The 19580-nt window shown below is 38.3% G+C and overlaps 1 protein-coding gene across 6 annotated transcripts in view; it reads left to right on the forward strand.

Moving 5' to 3' along the window:
• The window catches only part of CDK8 (cyclin dependent kinase 8), a gene marked incomplete at its 5' end in the record, with an annotated part of 40409 nt that extends 22418 nt beyond the window's left edge, over positions 1–17991 (forward strand). For 3 of the 6 annotated variants that reach the window (XM_083437158.1, XM_083437162.1, XM_083437160.1), the window contains 9 exons: positions 2730–2787; positions 5117–5248; positions 7116–7259; positions 8118–8187; positions 8972–9044; positions 11347–11444; positions 15179–15257; positions 16058–16210; positions 16702–17991. In XM_083437158.1, coding sequence (XP_083293284.1) covers positions 2730–2787; positions 5117–5248; positions 7116–7259; positions 8118–8187; positions 8972–9044; positions 11347–11444; positions 15179–15257; positions 16058–16210; positions 16702–16827 — 933 coding nt within the window. In that variant the 3' untranslated portion in view covers positions 16828–17991. The remainder of the gene's footprint in view (positions 1–2729; positions 2788–5116; positions 5249–7115; positions 7260–8117; positions 8188–8971; positions 9045–11346; positions 11445–15178; positions 15258–16057; positions 16211–16701) is intronic. The other 3 variants (XM_083437159.1, XM_083437161.1, XM_083437163.1) reach the window with 2 other exon arrangements.
• Between the last annotated feature and the right edge of the window lie 1589 nt (positions 17992–19580).

A 19580-nucleotide genomic window follows, 5' to 3' on the forward strand; every position in this document is an offset into this window, starting at 1 on the left:
TAGCAAGCAAGAGAGTAGAAAGATGAACTGCTATTAGTTTCTGCATTGAGAAGAAAATACTATTCTATTCTGAGACAGTACTTTGCTGATACTGCCATTTTGGGTTCACACTGCTTTTTCCTTTTTGAAGTTGTGTGTGTGTGTGTGTGTGTGTGTGTGTGTGTTTATTTCATAAAATTTAGATACCTCTTGACTGTAACCCCCTCCCACTTCAAAAAGTTTTACAAAAGAAACAACAGCAAGATCAAGGAAAAATCACAACCCTACTTTAAAACATTCAAAAAATACTAAAACAGATTAAATTGACATCAACTTTCTAAGCATCTGGGTAGGCTTAATTTTTCTAGAAGTTGCCGCAGTGTGGCAGATTGAATTGTTACTAGCCAGAGCTTGTTAAATGCTTGGAAGCTGGAAACAGCTTAGTGTGGGTAGAGGTCCTGGGTGTCTGAGGATCCTTGACTAGAGGTTCCAGACCAGAAGTATATAGAAATGCTGTATTTTGATTACAGTGGTACCTCTGGATGCAAACGGGATCCGTTCCGGAGCCCTGTTTGCATCCTGAAGAGAGCACAACCCGCGTCTGCACATGCGCGGGTCTTGATTTGCTGCTTCTGCGCATGTGCGTGACGTCATTTTGAGCATCTGTGCATGCGCGAGCAGCAAAACCCGGAAGTATCGTGTTCCATTATTTCTGGGTCGCCGTGCATCACAACCCGAAAACACTCAACCTGAAGCAACTTTAACCCAAGGTATGACTGTACTTTGGTTTCTTTGTTTACATATGAAGTAACTGATTGATTAATATAGCAGTAGAATAGCTCCCACCGTAAATGTATTTTATATCATGGTAGGTTGATGATACTGGCAGATTACTGTTATTGAATAGCAAGTGATTCTGGACGAGACTCTTATATTAAACTTTGTAAGCTAGTGAAATGCACTCTAAAGGAAGCAAGCTGTGTTCCACCGAAGTAATTGTTCCATATTTTTAGTAAAAGGTGGTTAGATTGTTACAAGGAATTAAGCATACAACTTTGCCATAGTGTAAAAGCTAAGATTTTGATGCAAACTTGCTCTTGACCCTTCTTCTCTAATATTTGAAAACCTGGAATATGTGCAGATCCATAATCTGAGAAATTCACTTCTATATGATCCCATGGATTTAGTGATACTCAAAAGGGGACAAAAATAAGATTAATGTAGCCTGCAGTTGCTTCTCTGCGTAGCACACTCCCTGAGCCATGCTAAGTGTCATTAGCAGCAATGCAGAGGAGAAAGGTGGCGTTGAGAGCTGCAGCACAGGCTGACCTTCCTGAAATAATTACCTAGAAAACCTGGCAGTTAGGAAATCCTACATTCTTAAGGCTCAGAGTTGGTAAAATGCATACTGAAATTATGTGAGACATGACAGTCTTCCAGAATCCCCAAATCAGCCCCCTTAATATATTCAATAATGGCAGCACACTAGCATCCAGCCATAAATAAAGTCGGAGATGACGCTTTTTTGGATACTGCCTTTGCCAAAAACGCAGTGTGTTAGCATATAAGATCTCTTTCAATTTAGATCAAAGAGAATTCTGCATATTCTGCTCTGTTTGTTCATAAATATCTTGTACCAGTCCCTACAAGAGACTGATGGCCTGATAGTGCCACAAGTAGTTTATATATTTTTCCTGGCTAAGAGCACACATCTTACTGTAACTTACTGCCTTGTCGCCATCTTTAAACCTGTCCAGAGTCATACCCTTTTTCGAATTTGTTCTTTACACATTTATGTGTCTGTGATTGTACTAGATTACATCTGTTCCTATCAAAGATGTTTTCATTCATCTATCAAAGCTTCCTTGAAGTACTTTTATCTGGCATACATTTTATGCTTGCTTAAAATCACAGATAGGTGTTCACATAATTGCTTCACATGACAATATTGATCAGATGGAGCAAATCCTTTTCTACATACTTAAATAATAGCCCACTTAAACAATAGCCCAAAGTGGTGTGCTTTGAGCTGTTGATGCAAGCCTTTTTTAAAAAGTAGTTTTTTAAAAAAAATTGGCTTGAACTGGATATATACTACTCTACACATCATCATTGGCTAAATTTGATGATTAATGGTTATTTTATATAGGTTTATAAACCTTATAAGAAAACAGCAAATGTAGTTTTGGTGTAGCTCTATACAGCTTCAAAAGCAATTGTATCAATGTTTGCTTCTCACATTCTGAAACTACTATATCTGCAAAGGCAATTCTTATAAACATTGCCTTTGCAGATGTGGTAGTTTCAGAATAAACTCTTATAAGCCACTCTTATAGTGGCTGAATTGATACACTAAGAGCAAAATGTAAACGTTTTGTGTAGAATCTAAATGTTCATATAGTATCATCTAGGAAGATATGCAAAATATTTCATTGATTGCTTTTTGTAATTGGAAATAAGTGAGCCAACATTTTCCCCAGGTGAATTCTGTAATGACACTGCTCATCTGAAAGAAGAGCATGGTATGGAAAGTTATTGAAAGGAAGCTCTTCTAAGAGGAAGAAAATGTAAGACGGGGAAGAAAATTGATTTGGTCAGCCATATGACCTTACAGCAAACTAATAATCCACAGGCACTATTAATGACATTCCACTGCATTTTGGTTTAAAATTGGAAAAATAAAACTGCTAATTTTAGGCACAAATGTTTAGGTTTATCTTGGTATATGTATTGTATTTTTTTTTCCACAGAAACCTGCTAATATTTTAGTTATGGGTGAAGGTCCTGAGCGAGGAAGAGTAAAAATTGGTATGTTTATATCTTTGATAAGTCCCGGTGTAGCATTTAAGATAGAATGTTCTAAAGGTACAGCTAACCAGGTTAATACTTTCTGGATCACACATAAAACCCCATAAAATGAAGAGGTAAAATTTGTTAATGTTGGATGGAGAAAAGTGAAGGACGCCTTTGCCTCTAAAAATGTTACTTTACAATAGTACTGAATTATATAAATATCAATAATAAAATGAACATTAGTAACAGTTGTATAAAGTGCTATTGAGAGGATAGATAGATTATTCAGGGATGGGAGACAAATTTTTAAAGCTTATAAGCGTTGCTTGAAGGAAATTAAAACAGCATTTTTAATGGATAAGATAACATTGGACAAATTTTTGTAGGGGGAGCTTCTTGTGACACAGATTCCATATTCTATAAAAATGCTCTTTAAAAAATAATTAAATGAAACTCTAATGTAGCAGTAAAATTTGCATAATGGTATGATCCAGCATGTTGCGGAAGTATGTTGGTATCCTAAGGACGTAAGTGTTTGTACCAGCAGATTTTAAAGGTGTATATTTTCCTGTCCTCTGACTAATTATCTGAGACGGGGTGCCAACTTGAACAAAATATTGGGGAGGGGCAGGGAAGCCCAGCCCCACATAATCACATGACATGGTGCACACACACCATTTGAATGACAATGCCCATCAACTTTGAGGGGCAGCTCCCTCAAATATTTTAGGGGAGGCAAAGGGACCTCAGCCCCTAGAATTTGGCTGCTATGATCTGAGATGAATTGTTTTGTAATTGACACAGAATTCCATACATTCTTTTGATTGTTCGAGACTATTGATCAACTGCCAAAAGCAGTTTTTTTCTCATTGGTGGCCCTATATATGAAGTTCAAAAGGAATAGAATTAGATCAGTGTTGAGCACATGACTCTTTAAAAGGTTTGTGAACATACAAGAGTACTAACACTAGCAGACTGAGGTCCTTTTGTATGCAAACCATGGCTATAATTTAGGTCAGCCTCCCAATATATTTGACGTTAATTGAAGTGGTGTTCTTGTGATGCAGACAGCTTTTCCCTTACTGGAAATGGACTACCTGCTACTTTTGCATGCAACAGCTGTGTACAACATTTCAAACTAATTGGTTGCTCCCCAAAATGGTTACACTGCATGGATGGATGTGAAAGAGACCTCTCCAGTTCACTTAACCTATCCAGTGCCAAGAATGGCAAGATGGACTCGTAAAAGTATAATAAAGCTGAAGACGCACTGCCTTATTTTGACAACAGAAGCAACAACAAAATTATGTTTGGACTTCCACTGTTTAAGCATTAAAACACACACACAACACACGTATTTGAATATAAACACTGTACTTCCCACTCACCCCTCTCTTCTGGAGCTATTGCGTTTTTTCCTCCAGCAGCTAAATGTTTCTTACCTTCTAAGATAGAAAAAGTTAAATTGTTTTCAATGTCTAAAATGAAGCATAAAACAGTTTTAAATAGGGCTGTGAATAGGCACACACGCTTGTTAGTAAGACAAAGGAAGGTGAATTTATCTCTGGTGAAAATGAGATCTGGAACCTTGCTCCTTAAAAACACACAGGCTTCACAGTCTTAAAGCTGGCTCAGTTCTTTGTATGGTCTACAACTGCAACCTCGGATCCTCAGGTCTGTTGGAATTTGTAAAATAACGAGCTGTATGTTCGCGCCTACACTCAAACTGTATGAAATAGTTTTTCTTACAGAAGTTAAATACTTCTCTGCTATTTGAGTATGGGTGCAAACAATCCAGGTTTCATTTGTAAATTCTTCCTAATAGGTGAAAAGTATTGAGGCACTAGAATATAGCAGGAATTGGGAATTCTTCCCATCTAAGCTTAAATGCAATTCAGCTACAATCGGTAACAGCCTCAAATATCAGTTTTCTGTGATAATAGAGATGGAAATGTACCAGCTGCCTTAGTTCCTAAGAGCTGAACTGTTTTTGTCAGGTTAATAAAGGACTGGCTTCTAAAAATGGGAAATCTTTCCAGCCTAGTATACACCTGCCTTGTTTTCCCATATATAAATCCTTGTGTGTTTTTCCGTTGGGCTGGACACCAGATTTCCCAACTTTCTGAGGAATGATCAGCTTGATTCAGAATCTGCATGATCAAAAGTGTGTTAGCTATGATTTAATAATGCTTCATTTTCTGTACCATGCTTTAGAAACAAGCTTAAAAGGAACTTTTTAAATTTAGACTGAGGATGTTTGCAGTGTGTCACATTTGAGCTCACTCATTTCTGAGTAAGCAGTCTGTGCGCTGAAATTTAAAGCATCTTCCCCCTCTTTTTACAGCTGACATGGGCTTTGCCCGACTATTTAATTCACCTTTGAAGCCTTTAGCTGATTTGGATCCAGTAGTTGTAACATTCTGGTATCGAGCTCCAGAATTACTGCTTGGAGCAAGGCATTATACCAAAGCTATTGGTAAGTAATGCACTGTATACCTGATTGTCCATATTTTAAATTCTAATTTACCCTGGTGTAGTTTCCTTCCTTCTTGTTTACAAAGATGTCTACTCTTGAAATCTTAGAATTGGACGGAATCACAAGGGTCGCCTAGCCCAACCACCTGCAATGCATTTTGGCATTTGGAAAATATAGGAAAGCATTGTGATTCTAGTGTGGAAGAAAAGTGATTCACTGAACCCTACTTTTTAAGGCTGAGTCTTCTATCATGTTTGGTTGCCCAAACATGTGCATCACTCTTAAGTCTTAAGTACTCCAGGGCACTTAACTGGCAAAGACCACATTGAATTTACAGATGGTTTCACTAATTAGATAAGAAATGCCAGCAACGTTTAATTCTGAAGACTGATTTGCATTATTAAATAGTGTCAGGAATGTTTTGGCTTTGATCCAGACGTGCACAAGCAGCATGATGCTCTCACAAGGTGCCTCCACAATTTTTTCTCAGATTCCCCCCCACATAGCAGCACCCCTCCATATCCTATACAATTCTGGAGGGATCATTCACAAGTCTGCCTGCAAGCCTTTGATTTTAGTAGACTTGAACCCAGAGCTTGAAACAACCTGTTTGGTTTGGTTGAAATACTATTGAAAATACCTATTTTTTCAGTGTGCTTTTGAGCACTTTCTTTTCAAGTCCTCGATACTAGAAGTAACTGTGCAAAAGCCCTCATTGACTGAATTCAAAATGTTGGTGAAACACTTTATTTTGTCTGACAGTAGAGGACGATCAGTTTCATTGAGTCTTAAGTGCTAGTATTATGAAAGAAAGAAATTCCTCCCCAGTGATGATCTTTCATATGTCCCCTTTAAACTCCCACCACCTTCAGCCTCTCCTTGTGGGAAAGGCGCCATGATTCAGTTCCTTGATTGCTGTGATATACACCCTTTCCAAGTCTGTTATATCCTTTTTGAGATGGAGCAAGCAGAGGTGCACATCAAATTTCCAAATGCAAAGAGACCTTAGATTTAAATAGAAGCATTACAGTTCTGACTGTCTTATTTTCAATCCTTTTCTAATCAATCCCTAACAGTGGCCATCCAACATGAGCTGAAGAACTGTAAGGAAGGGGCTATAGCTCAATGATAGAGCACCTGCTTAGCATTACAAATGTCCCCAGTTCCAGTTCATGATACTTTTGTGTAGGTCTGGAAAAACTACTGACTGAAATCCTGGGGTCCTGCTGTCAGTTGGGTGTTGACAATACTGAGCAAGATGGACCAACAGGACAAGGCAGCTTCTTATGTCTTCCTGGCTAGTTACGACCAATGCAGATACCTGGTTTGCTGTAAATGAAATCATGGTTAAAAACAACAACAATGCAGTTTGCATAGTCTTCTTTTGCTCATTTTTCTCTAGTATCAGTGTTAAAATTAGTAATGCATTGATTTTGCTACATACAGCAGCAGCCTATCTAGCTGTCCGTGTTCTATGTGTGTTTTTCATGCTCCTGGTTATTGGCTGATGGTAATGAGAAGAGGAAGTAGAGAAAAACTGAATGTTATATGAGACAGAGAGACAATGTGTAACAAGAGATAGAGCTAAATATTCAGCTATTGTGGAAACTGAACATTTAGCATAACATTAGTTTGGCCTACATTCCTTTAACCTCAGCAAAATGTTCAATTTTTAAATGCATGGGGTCATGTGTAAAATCTTAAGGAATAAAGGGGAAATGGAATTGTCTGTAGAAAATGTACATATAACTTAAACAGAGTTGCTTGCTTTGAGAGGCCATGTGTAGCCTCTGCTGCTGCTCTTCAGACTATGCTTTCTCCTTTCAGAAAAGACTATTTGATTTTTCCTTCCTCCTTTTTCGTAAAGATATTTGGGCTATAGGGTGTATATTTGCAGAGCTGCTAACATCTGAGCCAATATTCCACTGCCGACAAGAGGACATAAAAACTAGTAATCCATATCATCATGACCAGCTGGACAGAATATTCAATGTAATGGGATTTCCTGCAGGTACATATTCTATACATTCATTACTGATGTACTCCAGGCTATACGTATCTCCAGTACCATTTTAATAGGACTGGCATACTCTTTGTGCCATAATATTTACTGAAAATCTAGTAGGCTTGAAAGAAGCTACAGTAGCCATTGGAAAATGTCAATTTGCCTGATCTTTTTGTGGATGTGCATAGGTTTATGCACGGCCTACAAAGAACACTGTGAAATTGATCCCCCCCCAATCTTTTTATTTCTTGAAAGTTCTTATTGTCTTGATAAAAAGAAACAAAATCTTGAGGGCTGATAGTAGTATTTACTGCAGGAGTCCTCAGACATTTTGGACTGGCCATATTTTAAAATATTTTGTGGGCTCACAAAATACATTTTTCACAGAAGACAAACTGATGATGCTCAGAGCCCCCACTCCCACCCCAAACTGACAAAAACTCAAAGCAGGCAGCTGCCCCTCCCCAAAAAACAATTAGGTGAAAGTTCACTTTTTAAAAATAAACAATTGGGAGGGGAGGGGCAAAGGGCCTTGGTAGGTAGGCTCTGGGATGCCCATGTGAATCATGTTGGGGATTCAGACCTACTGTGTTAATTTCATTGTGCACTGCTTTGCCTACTTCCATAGCAAAATTTGGTCTATATTAAAAATAGGTGTCTCTTTGGGGACTCTGATCTAGTGTTGCTGAGGCGGCTGAGAGAGGATATTTTGTCCACTCATATTCATCTTCATCAATGGTGATCAGAAGGCAAAGTTTGGCATATAAAGAGGAGAGTGAATTATGGTTTTGAATGTGCAAGTGATGATGTCCTATTCCCTATGTAGAGAAAGATGAAAGAGTGCTATTAATATTCAATTCATAGATAAAGATTGGGAAGATATTAAAAAGATGCCTGAACATTCAACATTAATGAAAGATTTTCGAAGAAACACGTAAGTTTTGCAAAGATCTAAGTAATTGTGATGATTTCTACTGCATCAGGGGTTCATACATTCAGGAACCAGGCTTCCTTGGCAAGTGCCTCTTTCCTCTCTCTGGTGACCACCCCTTCCCCACAAAGATAGTTGCACCTCTGAGTTTTCTGAGAACAGCAGGGAACTTGGCTGGGAACGGGTATGTCATGTCACACTACAGGTTTGTATTGATAACCATGTTGTTTGTGAAAAAGCCCAGTGGAGGCCAGTAAGTTTGAAGGGATCTGTACTGGCCCTTCTTGGTTTAGTGGATCCTTGTGTGTTCTGCATGGTTTTCTGAAGCTGTTTGAAACAAGCAATAACTGTTAATTTTCTCATTGTATAGATACATTTGAAGCTACATAGCACATATAAAATTAGTGTCTTGGCTAAAGAGACAGTTTGTTGCATTAAAATCTATTGTGCTTTAAAGGATTGGTTTTTTATGTGTCGTAATATTATGTTTTAAGCATTATCAAAATCATAACTACTAGAAGTATGTGCATCTTATATTGTACAAGAGGGATACTGGTTGCTAACCAAATCTGTAATAATGGGAAGTCATTTCCATGTGGCTGGTATTAAAAGCAGTGTGTGGCCTCAGGCTACTTTTACAGCGCTGGCACCCTTTTGAATCACGGATGGACCAGACAATCCAGCACAACCGAGTTCATTAGCAAGACCTATTGGTTTTATCCTGTCCTCCAGATTTGTACTTTCTATTCAGCTTGATGCATTGTTGTGACTTACTGTTTTCTTTCAGGTATACCAACTGCAGCCTTATCAAATATATGGAAAAACATAAAGTTAAGCCAGATAGCAAAGCATTCCACTTGGTAAGACTTGGATAGTATCAAATTGTTCGCTTGTGAATTTTTGCACAGTTTCTGGAAGCATTAATTGGAATTGTTTAAATTGCTTTTCATTGCATCTCTTCACAAAAGCATTGGTTGTAAAGTTGAATTTCTGTGCCATTTCATATTTCATAGTAATTCATGTCCAGAGTAAAACCCTATGATCTAATTAATAGTTTACTACTCCCAAGTGCTAGGGCGTGGGTGGTGCTGTGGGTAAAAGCCTCAGCGCCTAGGGCTTGCCGATCGAAAGGTCGGCAGTTCGAATCCCCGCGGCGGGGTGCGCTCCCGTTGCTCGGTCCCAGCGCCTGCCAACCTAGCAGTTCGAAAGCACTCCCGGGTGCAAGTAGATAAATAGGGACCGCTTACTAGCGGGAAGGTAAACGGCGTTTCCGTGTGCGGCTCTGGCTCGCCAGAGCAGCGATGTCACGCTGGCCACGTGACCCGGAAGTGTCTCCGGACAGCGCTGGCCCCCGGCCTCTTGAGTGAGATGGGCGCACAACCCTAGAGTCTGTCAAGACTGGCCCGTACGGGCAGGGGTACCTTTACCTTTACCTTTACTCCCAAGTGCTAGGTGTTAAGTCAGTTTTTAACATTTCTGCCGCACGTATGGTGGCAGTAGATTTCCTTCCTTTTTTAACATGCCCTGACAACCTGGTAATTTGGATAGCTATTAGTTGTATCAACAGACTGCTGTGGTCAAGTGATAGCTAATGATAGAATTCAACGTGGTGCTAAGGAGATTGCTTTGCTTTCCCAGTGAAACAACCTCCCCTCTCTCCTGTGCACACTGTTCTGGGGGTTCTCCTGACCCTCCAGAGCAGATATGGGGGAGGCATGATGTGGCGTGTGCAGATGGGAAAGCCTTGTATTGGTTCCTGCTAGTGGAAGATTTAGTTGACTCTGGCCCAATATTCCTTTCATTATCTTGCTTATTTACTGCGTACCTCCCTACTATGGAAGGGAAATATGGGACTGAGGCTGCCACTGAGAAGGTTGTTCTTCTTGTTTGTATACTCAGTCTGTTCCTTATGTTGAGTTGTTTGAAGACTGGGATGCAAGGATTTGCATTGATAGGTATGTGTAGTAGCAAATTTATCATGTAATATGGCTAGCTTAAGGATATGGCTTTTCCTCACCCCAGAAGGCCATTTATCCTTGTATATGCTTCAGAATCCTGTTGCATCCAACATGCTATCTTAACACCTATTGTAAAACAGCTGCAAGCCTTATTTTAGAGAGTACTCAAGTAGCCTAAAAAATAAGGACTTCTCAAAGTAGGCATGAAAACAAAACTAATGACTGAAATGATCTAAAGATCTAAAGGGAGCACAAGGAGCCCTGTTTTTACTGTTATTATTTTTGAAAAACCTACCCCTCTTCTTTTGTTAAGCATGAGGTGACAACTGTTGGCTGTGAATAGATGTATAAATCGACTGGAGTATTAGATGACCAGATTCAGTTAATATTTTGATGAAGAAAATTATTTTTCGCCTTTTAGCTGCTGGCCCTAAAGCCAGTGTTTTTCTTTAATCTGCCCAGATTTTTTTTATAAAAAAAACTAAGAACAAATCTCTAACACAGCCTGATCACTTGTAAGGTATTATTTTTTATGACTATGCATAAATTTGGAAGGGGTAGATTTGCTAAAATACAAAGCAAGGATATCCTCTACCCCCCACAGCCTTAAACCCAGCAATCCAAAACCATTTCACCATGTGCTTTTATCACATGGGCTAGGTTCACTACCAGAATACTTGGGAAGAATGTTAAGTATTTTGGAAAGCTCAGTGAGAGGTTGTACTTATACAGTGTGATGGGCCTATAACATTAACAACCTTGAATTGTTTGTACAGTACAGTATAAATTAAACCTACTGCACTATAGGTGTGATATGCTCTGTGGCCCATTTATGTGAGCAAGTAAGTCTTGTAACTGCAGCTTTTCCATGGGTAGCATTTTATAGATCATATAAACCTAATTCTCAGATTATGGAAGCCTAGATTATTAGGAACCAGGTTATACTGAAACATATCATTAGTCCATCTAGCTCAATATTCTGTCAGCAGCTCTTCAAGTTTTCAGATGGGGGTCTCTCCCAGTCATGCCTGGAGATTCTGGAGATTGAACCTGGTATAAGCTCTGCCACTGAGTATAAGCTCTGCCACTGAGCTAACTAGACTTTATAAGCATATAAGGAAGCTTTGTATATTCACATTGTGGTGAAATATTTTCTTGATTGATTTGACAGCACTGAATGTCTTGTGTTTTTAACTATGCATAGCTACAGAAATTGCTTACTATGGACCCAATAAAGAGAATTACCTCAGAACAGGCTATGCAGGATCCTTATTTCTTAGAAGATCCACTTCCTACATCTGAGTAAGTGGTCAGTTTACTAGATACTATATGTGCAGCTCTTTAAATGCTTTATTGCTTTCATTGTCAGGGCGTGACTGGGTGGGTGTGGAATGGAGGAATGTTCTGAAAATAACAAGTGAGATGCTCCTTCTTGATAAGTTATAAGAAATGGCTTTACTGTGCCATTTGGCATTTTGAAGTAATATTCCTATTAATCTTGTCCTGAGCCTTTGATCCCATTAGTCATAGCAATAATCCTGTTATTCACTGACAGGTTGATTATGCATGCTATAGATCTTCATAGTCAACTGCTAACTGCCTGCAGGTCCACTTGAAATTATAGATGACATTCTATAATAAGTTTATATTTATTTGAAAACTTGATGGGTGGACTATGGTGAGGATGGGGACCGCCTTCCAACTTCACAAGCAAAGTCTGGATGTAGGGCATATTCATGTACTTTCTTTGTTTTTAAATATAACGATTTGCTTTTTAAATATCCGTATTCTCAATATGTAGGCAAGACTTTAAAGTTCGTATTTGAAAGACATGACTATTTCTTTTGTGTCAAAGAATATTTCACTGGCAAGTTGGTAAAACTATTTCAACCTTAATTTGATGATTTATGCACCCAATTTGCTTTTTGATGTTTTACACATATGTATGGGCAATGGGTGCAGCCTTTCTGAAAATGAAATTCACAGGCACATACTGACTTTAGAACAAACTTGGTTTTCTTCCATCATATGATTTGTTTGGTGTAGCCTAAACTGCCCTTGGGAAATATCCCTTTCCTCTTTAAATCATAAATTGGTATCTCAACTTATTAGAAAAATATTTAGATACTAATATCTGCAGAGATCTGTATGCAAAACAATAGGTATAATTGCCCATCAGTTAAACTCTGCAAACACAGCCAAAAACATAAAATTTTGCAAAAATTATTCTTTCCCTACTAATTATGGATAGGAAGGAGGTAGAGTATGGAAGACACATCCATGACCCTTGATCTCACATTTTTAAAACAACAGGATGAATATGCACAGCATTCAATCTTTGGTTGTGAAGACTAAAGGTAGCCAGTTTTTTTGTGTAGAAGCAGAATAAAATTTGCAAAAACTGCAAATAACTGCAATTTCAGTGTCTTCTGCGATCTTCTTTGTGGACCTCTCCATCACTAATGAACTGATTTTTTAAAAAATGCACAGATTTTTATAAAATCTTTCATGGCTAATTCCTCTATTTGTTCCAGTTCAAAGTGTGTACTGATTACATATTTGGGTCTCATTGCCCCAACTTGTTAGGCAAGGCAAAACACAGCCAGAGGGGTTTTACATTCCAGTCCCATAGCAGAATATGAATACTTAACTGAAGAGCTTTAAAGAGGCTATCAGAAGTACTTGACCTACTTGAAAGGTATAAATAGGCTGCAGAACTTATTGTGTGTAAGTCAGTATACCCAATAAACTCTGTATACAATACCAAGTAAACAAGCACAGTGGTCTGAAGATGTATGATGTATTCCGCATCAGAAGCTAAGGAGCTTATTGCTGGCCTTGTAAACTTCATAGGAGATCGCCTAGGACCATTTCTAAGCTGTTTTGAGCTCCTCAGAGGAAGAGTGGAGTATTAGTGTAATAACATAAATGTGCAACATAATAGCATGGTGTCCCTGGGCCTTTCTGAGGAATGTTTTATCTCTCTTTACCTCAACACTCCATGGGAGAGATTACTAGTAAACTGGATTTGAATGGGTGTTTAGTGAATTCAGTTTCACTGCTGGGAGTAAATCCACCCTAACACATACTGGTATAAACTATTGCTTCTTCTATCACCCACTGTAGAACGCTGCAATATCAATTACGTCTGATACATATCTTTCTGGATTCTTATTCTGCCATCTTCCTATCTCTTATCATCACCAAACAAGTCCCCAAAAGGGTTATCCCACCCAAATTAATGGGGACCCTAGTAGCTACTTGAAATATTTGTTTAACGTGTTTTTGGTGGGGTTATTTTTTAGCAAACCTGAGCCCCTTTATACACCCTTTATTTCTCAACAAATATGGGATCCGTTGTCATGTGGTGTTCCATCTTTCCCCTACATTTTCTGGGTTGTTTTTTTAAATGAACCTTTAACTTGCGTTTAACTTTCTAAGCTATCAGGAGTCTGATTTGCCCTGTTGAAATGAATAAGAAAGTGAAACTATCAAATGCCTGAGTTAACATTAATAGGGCAAACATACAACCCTGACTCTCTTATTTATAATACTCATTTTTTAAAAATGGCTGTTATACTTTTGGGGTACATCCCTCCCCCCTGGCACCAGTATTCACTTAGACATTCACTAGGAGCCCAGTATTTCACTTAGACATTTTTTCGATTTTGTTTTTCTCTTCTGTTAATGAGGCCACTTTTTCACTTATGCATTTTTTCTCTTTCTCCTATAGGGCTTCCTTGATAGCCCACTGAGAAATTTAAGTTAATATGTGCTCCAATAGCTTTTCAGTTGGAATATGTTTTTGGAATGTGATACAATAAGATTTATACCAACTTTCATCAGCAGATCTCAGGGGCAGTTCACAAGATGAAATTAATCATTATTTCTAGCTAGGACTTTTAAAGTGGTCCATTGGTCACAACAGCAGGCTGATACAGTAAAAAAAGAAAAGCATGAGAATTAAAACTTGAACATTCAAAGAAGATTGGCACAGCCCATCTACAAAGATTACCGTATTTTTCGCCCCATAGGACGCACTTTTTCCCCTCCAAAAATGAAGGGGAAATGTGTATGCGTGTATTGCCTGTTCTGGGGGCTGGGGGGAAATAAATCCCCCCCCCTTTATTTCCCCCCAAAAAAACTAGGTGCGCCTTATGGGACGGTGCGTCCTATAGGGCAAAAAATACGGTATCTGCAAATGTGGGGGGGGGTGAAATGAGCTACTGGTTTCTGATTGACTTTTTTGCTGTTCTTTTTTAATGTTGCACATGTTGCTACTGTTAATTTTAAATAGACCTACAGATAGAGTATAAATCAAATGATAATGGCTTACATAGTCACAGGTAGGTGATCCATAGCGGTTGTCCTTACGTTAGATATCCAATCTCTTCACTGATTCCTTAGCAAAAAGTCCAACATGTAATTGGGAAACATGGAACTGAAGACAGCTTGCAATAACTTTAGCTTTATTTTTATGGAAAATATTACTTGGAAATATAACTATGGTACAAAATTATGCAAGTAATAGGTTGGGGGGAAAGACATATGAGCAAGAAGAGATGAATCATCATAGAATTTAGTATTTCCAGTCTTGTATAGAAATGGGGCATAGCATTTTTCAGCTTGTCTTAGCCAGAAAAACGTGTTTGGGATGACTTGCTGGTATATGGTAAAAACAGCTAGGAAACTGTGTCAATTGGCTTCTTAGTAAAATGGAGGCTTACAAGTCTATGCACAGGCAAACTTGTGCTTGAGCTGTAATATAGTCCATTACTAAACTCTGCATTATAAGCAGTGTATTTAGTTGATAGCTGGGGATACTCTCTCTTACTGAAGAAACTGATAGCCTTTCAGAACAAACTGTCATACTTGGAACACTTCAAAGACTAAAGTCACTTCCTAAAAGACTAAAATCACAAATGGCAAGTGGCACAAATGGCACAAATTATGGGACACACTTTTTTCTAGTAGGGATTTATGCTCTTTGCTTACACACACAAAATGATTGCTTCTTTTTGTTTTTGTGTTTGCAGTGTGTTTGCAGGTTGTCAAATCCCATACCCAAAACGAGAATTTTTAACTGAAGAAGAGCCTGATGATAAAGGAGACAAAGTAGGTATTTATTTGAAGATTAAGATGAGAGAAATACATTTGGAGGTGTATTTTGTTAATCAGGTTGGACAATTTTATAATTACCAAGTTGTTAAGGCAATCATAATTATGATAGGGTTAATGGATCTGATTTCAAGCATTTAAGTTACTGAGAGTACATAATTTATTATTTCATACTTTTACTAATATGTCCCTGATTGTTGCTACTACTACATTTCCTGCCAAGTTAAGAATGATAGCATAAAATAAATTAATAATATGAGATGAAGATTAATTAATATGGATAGAAGTAAACATTAATTATGGGTCATTCCAACTCTATACATTAGACATGGCAAGAAGTTGAGAACTTCTGCAACATTTCAGTTTATATAAATAATATAGAAAAAAATTAATATCAGTAATCAGATCTGATCCATGGCTTGTAGAATAATAAGGTTTAGAACATTTTCATGGTACCTAATTTGAAGTCTTTTTATTATCTGCAACTCTAGAAAGTGATGATTCCAAGTTCCTTTCATGTTAACTTATTTTGAATAAGGCTATAATCCTAAAATGCATAGTTGAAAATAGGGCAAATAAATTGGGCTTACCTCTGAATAAATAGTTATGATAGGGCTGTAGGGTATGTTTATATTTGATTCTAATTTGTTTGCATACTTAGGTGGAAATAGTAAAGTAATTATTATTACGTAATTAGTAGCTTTGTGCCTGACTTAGCCTTACACAAGACTGGATGCTTCCTACCCATGAACTCCCTCTGAGCTGTATCTTACATTTTTTTTCTTTAAAAAATTGAGAAGAACCAGCAGCAGGGCAATAACCACACAAATGGAACTGGTCATCCAGGGAACCAAGACAACAGTCATACGCAAGGGCCTCCCTTGAAAAAAGTGAGAGTTGTTCCTCCTACCACTACCTCAGGTGGACTTATCATGACCTCAGATTATCAGGTATTTCTGTTTTCCGCTTTCAGTTTTGTTATGGTACTATGAATCATTTATATTAGCTGTTACGTCCATAGCTACTAAAAGTTGTATTTTTAAAATCTATTTGAATATATGTTTTAATTGTTAAACACAACTGATTCAAGTCAAAAGGCACCAGTGGAGACCTGCACAGTGTGTCATTGCTAACTAGTTCAGTTCATACATCATGCCACACTGTGATATGAAGAACTTGAACTGTGGTTTGAGTTTCAAAACAGATAATGGACAACCCATGGTTTAGAGTTGTTGGTCTGGTTTCATTTCCCACCCTCTTAACAATTAGCTACATAAGTTGAATCCATGGTGCAACAATCTCTAGAGCTGTAGAAGTAGCTGTCATAGTTGTCATTTCCATTGTGTTAAACATGGCAGCATTTGACCAGCCACATATGTAATATTCTCTCTCTCTCTCTCTCTCTCTCTCCCCCCCCCCTCCCCTCCAATGCGTTGCTCAGCGTTCCAATCCCCATGCTGCCTATCCAAACCCTGGACCAAGCACATCACAGCCACAGAGCAGCATGGGATATTCAACTACCTCCCAGCAGCCTCCACAGTACTCTCACCAGACACACCGGTACTGAGCTGCACCTAAATAAAGTCAATGCACTGTTGCTAAGGCTGCAGGACTGGCCGTGCTGCTGTCTGCCTGGAACCTGGCGTTGGGCTGCAAGAATGTACTGTAAACTATCACATTTTCAAAATGTCTGATAGCCAAGTTCCACTACTTTTCACAGGCTGGGAGTAGTGGCTCCCTCAGATTGTACCCATTATGGAATTAGACTTGAAAAGAAAGTACTAGCACAGTTTGTGTTGTGGATATGCTACTTCCATAGTTTACTTGACATGGTTCAGACTGACCAATGCATTGTTTTCAGTGACAGTCTGTAGCAGTTGAAGCTGTGAAATGTGCTAGGGGCAAGCATTTTTGTTGTTGTGAATTCTATTGATGTTAACAACGTTATCTGACCAATAGTACGCAAAATCTCTTTAACTGGTATTTGAAGCATACAGTATGTGTTAATGAGATGAAAGCAAACTAACCGTGGCTCCAATTGAGAATTTTTTTTATATACATTGACTTTTAGTGACTTTTTTGTGGGTTGATTCATTTTCCACATTGATCAATGTTTTATGACCAACAAATTTGCTAGAGAGAGATTTTTTTAAAGACACAAAAAATGAGCATTTTTCCAGCAGATTTACAAGCCTCCCAAAGATTAATTTTCAGCATATGTTTATTTTGTTCTCAAATCTATGACTTGACTGGTATTAAAGCTGCTATTTGATAGTAAATGAGTGTGTTACTGAGATAAACCTGTTTGGTTCAGCAACCAACTAAAATGATTGTCATAGACAGTGTTTTATTTTTCCTGTTGGTGTTAACTGATTTGTGAGCATGCTTGGAATTATAAAAAAAAGCATGAGTGACGTTCCCTGCAAACAAACAAGCAGTGCAGCATTCATTCAGATATTTTTGTCATGATTTTTTGAGAGCTGGCTTGATGTAGTGGATTTTAAATTTTAATTATTTTTAAATATGTTCACACGTTGCTTTAGGGTCTCCCTTATTAAAGCAAAGGATTAAGGTGTTAGGAGAACCTTAGAATTTGAGGAAAAACTATACCATACAATGTACTGTATCAAACTATTTTACATGAATGACGCAGGTATTCTGAATTTTAAAAGAAATCAACATTGTTAAAAACAAGGTGTTACATAATAAAATTATTTTTCATAAATCTGCATATGATTTTGCTTGTGTTTTTGTCGGTTGATGCTAAGAAAATATGCACTTGGCGTATATAATAAAAGCAGTTGAGGGCAAGAGCACCTCATTTAACATAACACAAGAAGCTGTCTTGTACAGGATCAGACCAGTGGCCATTTAGTTCAGTGTTATCTAGCCTGAAAAGCAGCTCTCCAAGATCTCCAGCAAAGCTTTTCCACAGCAGTGCTACCTGTAACCCTTCACCTGTAATTATATGCTGGAGAATCCATTGTCTCTAGGGGAAATAATTCCTATTAATAATCTAAAGAGTTTCAACCTTTACTTCAACTTTTTCCCCACTGGTTCCTTGGCTGCATATCTATGGTAAGCATGGTTGAATATAGTATATATATATAGAATATAGTATATATGCATATGTATGTGTGTATATATATAATGCATGCCAGAACAGCCCAATCTCATATTTGTGACCACTGCTTTCCTACCTCAGCACTTCTTACAGGGATTATCTTCCTGCTCCAGTCAAAATACATTCATCATTCTTCATCCTTTCTGAACTAGTCATGGGTTATCGATTGCCAACAGAAGTGTTGGCCATGAAATGAGATGGTTTTAAAAAGAGGTTAGACATTTAAAAGGAGGTTAGAATTGTGTGGGCCCCCTTTACCTATGTTACCAACGCTTTTCCATGCTCTGTGTGGGGAGAGGAATGAGTTGGCTACTGTTTCCTACTTGTCTACATTACTGAAAGCCCCACCCAGGAACTGTGTAAAGAACAAAATGCATTGGGCACTGTTTCTACCAGTCATTTCAACTGTGGAAGGCATTAACTGGGCTGTGGGTAGCAGGCCTTTTGTAAAAAATAATGTGCAAGTGAAAGCTTTGTGAGTGGGGAATGTGCAGTTCCCAAAACATTTGTGCAGTTCAAATTTCAAATAATAAAAAAATTAGCTGATGTGGAAAGTAACAGCATGAGAAGCAAAGTGAGTAGCCAAGCCATCTTCAAGGTTATCCCATTTCTCTTCCCCCTGCCAAAGACACTTTGCACAGACACCACTGCTACACTCCTTGGAACGTTCATCAATGTTTCTGAGATCATGGGGGCTCCTTCCCTGACAAATCAGGAAGCAACGATGTCAGTGTTCTGGCATGGGTGGTAATGCCAGGAAATACCTAATACGGCATTCTTAACAGGGATTGCTGAACTGTATTTGAGCATCTGGGCTTCCCCTCCCCTTTGTTCTTTATAAGGGATGGCGGCTCCATGGTAGAGCATCTGTCTTTCACATACAAGGTCTCAGATTCTATCCCTGATATCTCAAGATAAGACTGGGAACGCCCCTGACTGAGACCCTGGAGGACTGCTGCTGGTCAGAGTAGACAGCATTGAGCTTGATGGACCTAATGGTCAGACTGTATATGGCAGCTTCCTATGTTGTTCATTTTTTAAATATCTCTCCAAATAACATTTCATTGGAGTTCATGATATCTCTTGTTTGAAGCTTGAATATAACACCCACCTGCATTAGTGCTGCCAGATTCACAGTTGTGAATATTTCCTGCCACTCTAAGCTTGTAAGTGTGATGGAATGTGTGCAGATTATA

The sequence above is a fragment of the Podarcis tiliguerta genome (genome assembly GCF_965153285.1).
Source record: "Podarcis tiliguerta genome assembly, chromosome: 4".
Classification (NCBI taxonomy): domain Eukaryota; kingdom Metazoa; phylum Chordata; class Lepidosauria; order Squamata; family Lacertidae; genus Podarcis; species Podarcis tiliguerta.